The sequence below is a fragment of the Cyclospora cayetanensis genome, unplaced genomic scaffold, assembly GCF_002999335.1.
Source record: "Cyclospora cayetanensis isolate NF1_C8 unplaced genomic scaffold, CcayRef3 CcayRef3_contig_375, whole genome shotgun sequence".
NCBI classification, from domain to species: Eukaryota; Apicomplexa; class Conoidasida; order Eucoccidiorida; family Eimeriidae; genus Cyclospora; species Cyclospora cayetanensis.
Window position 1 is genome coordinate 1,431 of NW_020312342.1, and position 9,951 is coordinate 11,381.

At 53.2% G+C, this 9,951-nt stretch overlaps 1 protein-coding gene across 1 annotated transcript; it reads left to right on the forward strand.

The window, feature by feature from the left end:
• Positions 1 to 2,503: 2,503 nt before the first annotated feature.
• On the forward strand, positions 2,504 to 9,169 carry LOC34618880 (ecdysone-induced protein 74EF; the record flags this gene model as incomplete). The annotated part of the gene is made up of 13 exons (XM_026334167.1): positions 2,504 to 2,653; positions 3,072 to 3,149; positions 4,858 to 5,010; positions 5,494 to 5,563; positions 5,841 to 6,127; positions 6,346 to 6,447; positions 6,604 to 6,828; positions 6,972 to 7,174; positions 7,413 to 7,440; positions 7,618 to 7,731; positions 8,278 to 8,421; positions 8,716 to 8,815; positions 9,028 to 9,169. Coding segments are annotated over exons 1-13 (1,796 nt in total), but the record flags the coding sequence as incomplete, so codon positions are not given.
• Positions 9,170 to 9,951: the final 782 nt, after the last annotated feature.

Sequence of the window (9,951 nt, forward strand, 5' to 3'; positions counted from 1 at the left end):
ATACACATATACACATACATACACTTAAGCACAAATACACATATATGTACACAAATACACATACATAAACATACACATACATACACATATACACATACATACACTTAAGCACAAATACACATATATGTTCACAAATGCACATACATCTATGTCCACAGGCGTACACACACACATATGCATACATACACACTTACACACAAATACACATATGCATACATGCACCTTCACATTCATAGATCTACACAAATACACAACATCCACATATACACAAATACACAACATCCACATATACACAAATACACAACATCCACATATACACAAATACACAACATCCACATATACACAAATACACAACATCCACATATACACAAATACACAACATCCACATACACACAAATACACAACATCCACATATACACAAATACACAACATCCACATATACACAAATACACAACATCCACATATACACAAATACACAACATCCACATATACACAAATACATAAACACATCACAAGAGGCCTTTGTAGCTGCCACTTGATGGCTGCGATCGAGAAGAAAAAAGCTGCACGATAAAAAGTGTTTTTCTCCTCCTCGCGGCTCGATCGTTCTGCCCCTATTTTTACAGAGTGTAGAGCCGTTTTTTAGGCTGCCTTCTTCTTCACGTTGTAGTGTGTGTGTGTGTGTGTGTGTGTGTGTGTGTGTGTGTGTGTGTGTGTGTGTGTGTGTGTGACGCAACTGAGAGAGAGACTGCACGGCGTCCACCTCTCCTCTCTCCTCTCGCTTTAAAAGCAGCCACAAACCGACGCGCAGATTCTTACCGCAAGAAAGGCTCTGGAGGCGACAGCAGTTGCACCGAGAGCTCTTGAGCCTGCAGCTGAGCTACGCAGCAGGAAGAACTGCATCGTAGACTGCTGCTGCTGCTGCTGCTGCTGCTGCTGCTGCAGCTGCTCTGAGTGCTCCTCCATGTTCACCGAGCCTCCAAGAGCAGCCTGACGGTGCTGCAGCCTGTCCGCCTCTGCCGCTGTTGCGATGGCTGAAGAGGGCAGCCGACTAGCTGGCTGCATTCGTGTGAGGGGAGCGTCGCGTGGCGCAGTTTCATAAGGTCCACAACTTGACAGGCTAGCTGACTCTGAAGATCCTCGTCCAGCGCTTCGCCTGCTGCAGTAGGTGGAAGGAGAATTCATGCTCCTTCCGCCGCGATCAGCGGCTGTCGGTGTGCCTGCAGCGTCTCGGGTGCAGTGTATGTACAGCGCCTGTTGCCGCTGCGCCTGTAGTTGCTGTGCACGAGGAGGTCTGTTTCTGCGGGAGAAACCGAGAGGTCTCCGCAGAAGAAGGTGCTGTTGCTGCTGCAGGGAAGGCTGTCGCTGCTCGGAAAGACTCATTGTTTGCGGGAGGCTTCAGTCATCCGCAGACGAGAAGCGAGCCCTCACCTCACTCCTCGCGACAGCCGCTGCAGCAACGGCTGACTGAAAAGCGCAATAGAAAAGCAATGTCGGCAGGGTGCCGAAAAGAGTAGAAGGAGACTCTCGCAGCCACTTTGGCGAGTCTCCGCGTCGGTGCTGCTGCCGTCCCTGCTGCTGCTGCTGCTGCTGCAGCTCATGCGGAGATGCACTCGCAAGTATTGACAAAATCTGCCGCTCCGTTGAGGCGGAAGACTCCAACAACACCACTTAGATGCCGCTGTTGAAATCAGGATGCAGCAGAAGCCGCTGCTGCGCCTGCTGCGCGTTCGTCTGTCTGTCACCAGCAGCTGACCTTGCGGCGCTGGTCAGCTGTATGTACACCGCGGGAGCGGTGGCAGCAGCAGCAAAAGCAGAAAACGCAGTGTCTTCCAGTCACAGCGGACCTTAAAAACAAACAACAAACAGAATGGAGGCAGAATGTTGCCTGCTCTGTCCTCCTTGCTGCAGCGTTTGCCGCAGCTGCAGAGATCCAGACAGCTCTGCGGCAGCAGCAGCTGCAGCAGCAGCAGCAGCAGCAGCTGCTGCTGCTGCTGCTGTTGTCAGTCAGTCAGGCAAAGGCTGGAGGAGAACTGCTGCTGCTACGGCTGCATCTGCGCAGGAGGTTAGGTGACCAACAAGAGACATTAGTAGGAGGTTTTTGAGCAGTAAAATCGCTTTAAAAAGCCATTAAAGGCAGCCTTCTCCCGAACATTAGCGTACATACAGAGAACTAACGCCCTCTGCAGGGAAAGGAGCAGCAGGATAGCAGCAGCTGCTGCTGCTGCTGCTGCCGCCGCTGCTGCTGCTGCTGCTGCTGCTGCTGCTGCTGCTGCTGCTGCTGAGCGTCTGTGTGGCCGCCTTGATAAGCGGGGAGCAGCAGCAGCAGCAAACAGAAGCAGAAGCAGCAATGGCGCTGGTTAAACTGTCTCCTTGAATTTCTGGTGTCACATAGAACCCTCTGTGAAGAAGCAACTCTGCTAGAGGCGAAGTAACATCTCGCGCTGCTGCTGGGTAGGCTGCTGCAGCCGACTGCGCCTGCAGTTGCTGCTGCAATGCCATAATGCGCTGTATAGACACATGCCCGAGTAGACAGTCCTTTTGCTCTGCGCTTCTCGTAGTTCTATCAGCCTTACACCCCCTAGACGGCAGCGGCAGCCGTCGAGTTTGCTGGTTTTCTCCCGATGCTTCATCACGTGTCACTGCAGCAGTGGTATGACACCATCATAGGGGCAAGAGCAGCAGAAAGAGTGCATGCAATGCACATCTAGCGACAGAAATCTCAGTAACAGCAGCAGCAGCAGCAGCAGACAGCAGCAGCAGCCGTGCTATGTCGCGGGGGGGCAGCCTCTATAGCAAACTGAGCGAAAGCAGCAGCAACAGCAACAGCAACAAGAGCAGCAACAGCAAGAAGAGCAGCAGCTAGAGCAGCAGCAACAAGAGCAGCAGCAACAAGAGCAGCAGCAACAAGCGCAGCAGCAACAAGAGCAGCAGCAACAAGAGCAACAGCAACAAGAGCAGCAGACGCAATAGCGAGCATTGGAGATTCTTAGAGAGATATCGCAACAACGAGGATGGGAAGGAGCAGCAGTTGGTGGCTTGCTGCTGCAGCAGCACTGCTGCTGTCTGCTGCTGCGGCAGTGACATTTGGCGCTGCAGCTGCTGTTAAAGACTCTGCAGCTGCAGCAAAAGCTGCTGCAGCTGCTGCAGTAGCAGCAGCAGAGGAAGGGGTGAGCTACGTAACGGCCTTTCAAACTCTTGATGCTCTTGCCGCTGCTGCTCTTCGAAGGAGTTGCTTCTCCTGTTGCTGCTGCTGCTGCTGCTCTTTCTGCTGCTGCTGCTGGTTGTTGTGGTGGGGGGGTGATGTTCAAGGCACTGATGCTCAAGGGTGTATGTTATACTTGCTGTTTCTGTTGCTGACGCTGCTGCTATTTCTGATGCTGCTCCGTTTCTGATGCTATTTCTGATGCTGCTCCGTTTCTGATGCTATTTCTGATGCTGCTCCGTTTCTGATGCTATTTCTGATGCTGCTCTGTTTCTGATGCTGCTCTTTTTCTGATGCTGTTGCTGATGCTGCTCTGGTTCTGATGCTGCTGCTATTTCTGATGCTGTTGCTGTTTCTGATGCTGCTCTGTTTCTGATGCTGCTGTTTCTGGTGCTGCTATTTCTGATGCTGCTCTGGTTCTGATGCTGCTGCTATTTCTGATGCTGCTGCTATTTCAGATGCTGCTCTATTTCTGATGCTGTTGCTGATGCTGCTCTGGTTCCGATGCTGCTGCTATTTCTGATGCTGCTCCGTTTCTGATGCTGCTGCTATTTCTGATGCTGCTCCGTTTCTGATGCTGCTCTGTTTCTGATGCTGCTGCTATTTCTGTTACTGCTGCTATTTCTGATGCTGCTCTGTTTCTGATGCTGCCGCTGTTTTTGCTGCAGCAGCGAGCTACATTCAGTCCCAAGTTTGCGGCAAACCAGCCGCTTGATGCAGCTCACGAGGTAAGAGAAGCAGCAGCAATGCCTCCCTCAAGCGGAGGCATTGCTGCTGCTGAAGCTGATGCATTTCACGCCGAAGCAGCAGACGTTCCTCCAGGCTCAAGGCTACTACCATCAGAAATGCCAGCAGCAGATGCAGGAGCATTGGAGTCGAATGTCTATGGGCAAGAAGTACTGCCTGGAGATACACAAGCTGAGGATACACAAGCTGAGGATTCACTTGCTGAAGATGCAGCAGCAAGCGTGGAAGCGGCTCACGTTGATTTGGGTAGAGCAGCTGCTATGGAGGATCTCCCACCTGAGGCAGAAGTCGTAGAGGATTTAGTGCGAGAAACAGCTGCTATTAAAGACGCAGCAAGCGAAGCAGCTGCTGCCGTAGAGCACGTAGCATCAGAAATTCTTGCTGGAGAGCAGTTGAACAGAAAAACAGCTGCTGGAGAGGAAATAGCCAAAGAAACAGCTGTTAAGGAGGAAATAGCCAAAGAAACAGCTGTTATGGAGGAAATAGCCAAAGAAACAGCTGTTAAGGAGGAAATAGCCAAAGAAACAGCTGTTAAGGAGGAAATAGCCAAAGAAACAGCTGTTAAGGAGGAAATAGCCAAAGAAATAGCTGTTATGGAGGAAATAGCCAAAGAAACAACTACACACAATATTGGAGCAGAGCAGCATCAGACAGCAGCAATGCCTGCAAAGGCATCATCGGTCGCTGCGAACTCTCAGCAGCACAAGCAAGAAAAGATAGGCTATGCAGAAGCAGCAGAATCCACTCTGAGCCACGAGAGGGAAAAAGTTACTCCCTTAGAACCCTCTAAAAGTGCAGAAAAAGCGGCGAAATCAGCAGAAGGAGGACAGGAAGCAAAGACAGCAACAGCAGCAGCAAGAAAAGTTACAGCGCAGGCGACAGCAAAGGCAGCAGAAAAAGCAGAGGCATTGCAGACGACTATACCAGAGACACCAGGCAAGGCGCAGCGCACAGCAGCAGCAGCAGCAGCAAACAGGATCCCATACAGACAGCAGCAGCAGCCACAGCAGCAGCAGCAGCCACAGCAGCAGCAGCAGCAGCAGCAGCAGCAGCCACAGCAGCAGCATGGACAGCACGTGTATCGGCAGCAGCAACATCAGCAGCAGCAGCCACAGCAGCAGCAGCAGCCACAGCAGCAGAGGCAGGAGCTGCATGATACGGATGGTGAGGCATATGTTAGATCCCCCGTGGGCATACAGTATGAAGGAGCCGCAGAGCAGCAGATTCAGCTTGAGCAGCAGATTCAGCTTGAGCAGATTCAGCTTGAGCAGCAGATTCAGCAGCAGATTCAGCAGCAGCATGGTGATCCATACGTTTATGAGAAAGCGCAGTATGACGCTTCTCCCTACGTGGATTCCTCCTCACACGAGGCAGAATCTCGGAGGGGGCAGCCGCAGCAGCAGCAGAATCAGCAGCAGCAGCAGCGGCAGTCGCAGCAAGTCTCCCCTTACGGTGCTAAGCAGGCTGATCACGAGCAGAGGAGTCTGGAGCAGCATGGCTATCTTCCAGAGGAGGCGGATGTGTATTCACTGTCACGTCAGAAGCTGCGGCAAGAACTGTCTGGCTCTGCTGCCTTTGCAGAAGCGTATGAGACGCTGGAGCAGCTGTTGCGTAAGAAGGGGGATCCAGAGGGGACTGGCTGTGGGGAGAAGCAGGATGTTGCTGCTGATGCGAGTTTGTAAGGGTTGCACCGTTGTGTTTGTGTATGTGTTTCTTTCTTTCTTTCTCATTTTCTCTCTCTTTCTTCTGAGAAGTTCGCGTTGCACTGCCTCCCCAGATGCAACGGGGTGCTGCGAGTTTGCAGTGTATGTACAGCGCGCTCGCTGCACCAAGGCATTTTCCCTCCTCCCCCCCCCCATCAAGCTCTGCACTGTGTCTGTTGTTGCAGATGCGGAGTGCCCAGCATACGCGGCTCGACTCGCGGAGGAGCAGCAGCAGCAAGATCCACTGGAAATCCCCGTGTGGCTTGGAGCCTTGGCTAAGAAAAGCTGGATTCACGTCTTGAGGGATGGTGCCACGAGCTTGTTCTATCAGCAGCAGGAGCATGGTGCGTTGGTGATCGGCAGCTTTTCTCCCTCTCTCGCATTCTTCTCCCTCGTTGCTGCTGATTTCCCTGGTAATGGCTGCCGCCATGCTCGCTCGCTCGCATCACCAGCAGCAGCAGCAGCAAAGAGAGTTGGGGCTGGTCCTTTGCTGCTGCGCGGGCGTCTCGAGCTGCCTGCATGCTGCATGCGGCTGCCTCTCTGACTGGCGTCTCTTCTTGCAGCCTTGCAGCCTTCCTTTCGCGGCTCTGCTCGCCACTGTGTGTGGATTCCCTCGCCGTGCTGCAGCGGCTGCTGCTGTGTCTGGCGTGACTTCTCTCAGCAACTGCAGCAGCTGCAGCTGTGCGTCAGGCTGCCGCTGTTGCCTTTGCGCATGCTTCGCGCGCAAGCGACCAGGCTTTTGACTCCTACCCAGCCTTGTGGCTGGTCGGAAGTGCCTGCCTCGCCTTCCTGGTGAGGCTTCTCCCTCCAGACGCGCTGCTGCTGCCGTTCTGAAGCGCACTGCATGCAGAAAACTCGCTCCCTCTAGCACAAAAGCTTGGGGATTTCGCTCGACTGCAGCTCTCCGCGGCGAGGCGGCTTTGCGTGCTGGCGTGTCTCCTTTTCCAGATTCTCAGTCGCCTCCTCTTTGGGCAGTTCTTCCCCATATGCGGGCTGAACAGCAGCAGCAGCAAGACGCTGAAGCAGCAAGAGACGGCAGCGGCAGTCGCGCTGCAGGCATTTCTGAAGCAGCCGCAGATGCAGTCGCTCTTCGTGCATGCGAAGAAAACTTCGCTGTGCTGCCAGAGTTTCGCAGCAGCAGCAGGCTCCGCCAGCTCTCCCCCCAGCGGCAGAGTAAGCAGCGTGGGCAAGTTTTCCGAAGGCAGCGCTGCAGCCTGCAAGCAGCGAGAGGGCGTAATTGGCTCTTTTTGTCTGCAGCGGGGGAAGGACTGCGCAGGGGATAGCATGCATGCGCAGAAGTGTGTCGTTCTTCGCAGGCGTCGTCAGCCACGTCGGCTGCTGCTTCCAGCCAGGAAGCTCCTGCTTTTCAGCGTGTGCAGGAGCAGCTTACCCACTTCCTCGAGCAACACCAGCAGCAGCAGCAGCTGCATCAACAGCAGCTCCTCAATCAAGCGCAGCAGCTCTCCGAGGCTGTAGAAGCGCAGTCACGATTTGCGCTGTTCATGGCTCAAATTCTGAAGTAGGGAAGCAGCGACAACAGCCGCAGCAGGAGGAGGAGTAGTTGAGGAGTAATTGAGTTGGAGTAATTGAGTAGGAGTAATTGAGGAGGAAAAGCAGCAGTAGCTGCAGTGCCAGCAGCTGCACTGGCAGCTGCAGCAGCAGTAGCAGCAGCAGCAAGGCAACTTGGGGGTGTGGGGTGGTTTCTATTGGGGCTTTTGACGCGCTGCTGTGCATGTGTTTCTGCTTTCCTTTCTCAGGCACATGTCGATGAGTGGAAGCCAAGCGGTGAGCAAGCACACGCTGCCACGCCTCGAGGGATGTGTGCAGCAGCGCTTGCTGGGAATACCGATTTCGCCGCAGCAGCAGCAGCAGAGGCTGCGCTGCTGCTGGCAGCTGAGTGTATTGCCTTGCAGCTCAGAGAGCCATGCGTTTCTGCCTGCCGGTGACTGCTGCATGCTTTAGGGGGCTGAGATGGACTTGCCAGAATTTATTTCCAAGTCACAGCAACAAGGAAACGGCAGCAGCTTGGCTGTTGCTGCTCTTGATCTCTTCGATATGGTGTCACCTCGGCTCTCTGCGCAAGCGTCCACGGGTGTGCTCTCTGCTGCTGACTTTTCTGCTGCTGATCTTTCTGCTGCTGACTTTTTGCTGCTGATCTTTCTGCTGCTGATCTTTCTGCTTGATATACTATGGATGATGCGCGCAAGTGTATTTTGCCTGCCAAGTCGTGGTTTGGGCAGCTGCTGCTGTTGAATGAGGCTCACTGGGAAGTCGATGTCTTGAGCTTCTCCTGCTGCGTTTTTTTCAGACTTCCACGATGGCATGGGAGAGGCAGCACCAGCAGCCTCAGCAGGAGGGATAAATGCAGCCTCAGCAGGAGCTATGAATGCAGCCTCAGCAGGAGCTATGAATGCAGCCTCAGCAGGAGCTATGAATGCAGCATCAGCAGGAGCTATAAATGCAGCATCAGGAGGAGCTATAAATGCAGCATCAGCAGGAGCTATAAATGCAGCATCAGCAGCAGGGGGAGGCAGCCTTTTGACAACCCTAGCAGGCACCATAGGCAGCAGCAAAATCGAAAATGCTCCCCCCATACCGCGTGGCTTTTCTCCGTCTCAGCAGCAGCAAGAGAACTACGAGCTGTCTGCACTGCCTCCCCTGCAGCAACTTCAGCCCTCAAGTCAACAGCCTCAACAGCCTCAGCAGCTACAAGACACGCAGCAGCACGCGCTGCATCATCCGCAGCAGCACCCTGGAGCTCAATTCGCTGAGCGTCTGCCTCAGCAGCAGCACCAACAACAACAATTGCTGCAACAGCAGCAGCAACCGCAACAACAACAATTGCTGCAACAGCAGCAGCAACCGCAACAACAACAATTGCTGCAACAGCAGCAGCAACCGCAACAACAACAATTGCTGCAACAGCAGCAGCAACCGCAACAACAACAATTGCTGCAACAGCAGCAGCAACCGCAACAACAACAATTGCCGCAACAGCAGCAGCAACCGCAACAACAACAATTGCCGCAACAATCGCCTCCTCTGCGGATTTCCCATGAGTCAGTGGTACCCCCCCCTCCAGCCGCTGCAGAAGCGAGCGACAGATTTCTGGAGACTTCTCACGACTCCACGCCAATGAGGCGCTCAAGCCTTGAACGACGTAGGCAGCTGCACAGCAGCAGTCGGATAAAAAGCTGCCCATCGTGCGAAGGGTGATGTGTGCCCATGGAGTCCATTCACCTTTTTCTCTCTCTCTCTTTTCCTTGTCGTGCGCCTTCTGTTTTTTTCTCGGCTGCAGACGTCTCCCCCCTCCCTCTTGCCTCCAGTAGCCGTGCATGCGTGTGTGTCATGCTGCTGCTGCAGCCTTTGGAGCCTCAGTGGAAGGCAGCCACGCAGCCTCTGTTGGAGGCGGTCCCCCTTCAGCAACTCCGACAAATGTCTCGCAAGTCGAGACGTCCTCTGCGGGAGACAACGCTGCAGACTTCGTCTCTGGCGCATTCCCCATGCCGCAGCAGCAACAGCCGCAGCAGCAGCAACAGCCGCAGCAGCAGCAACAACTGCTGCTGCTGCAGCACCAAGTCCCACCGCAACAGCAGCAGCAACAGCCGCAGCAGCAGCAGCAGCAGCAGCAGCAGCAGCAGCAGCAGCAGCAGCAGCAGCAGCAGCAAACACACAGTAGCCTTCCAAGCAAGCCTGGAGGCTCAGTCCAGACACCCCCTAGAACTGCCCTACCCAATGGAGTGCCTCCTCCCTTGGCGCGTAAGGTCGTGTTCGATTCGGCGTTTCCACTGTCTAGCCTGCCTTGCTACGTGGCAGTACAAGGATGATGACTGCTAGCGTGTATTTGTCTACGTGTGTAGGTGTATGTATGTATGTTTATGTGTATGTGTATGTATGTATGTATGTATGTGCGTATGTGCATGTGCGTATGTATGTGTATGTGTAGGTGTGTATGTATGTGTATGTATGTGTGTGTAGGTGTATGTGTGTGTATGTATGTATGTGTAGGTGTAGGTGTGTATGTATGTGTATATATGTATGTGTATGTCTAGGTGTATGTGTGTATGTGTATGTATGTATGTGTGTATGTAGGTGTAGGTGTATGTGTGAATGTATGTGTATGTCCAGGTGTATGTATGTATATGTGTATGTGTGTATGTATGTGTGTATGTATGTGTATGTATGTATGTGTGTATGTAGGTGTAGGTGTATGTGTGAATGTATGTGTATGTCCAGGTGTATGTATGTATATGTGTATGTGTGTATGTATGTGTGTATGTATGTGTATGTATGTAT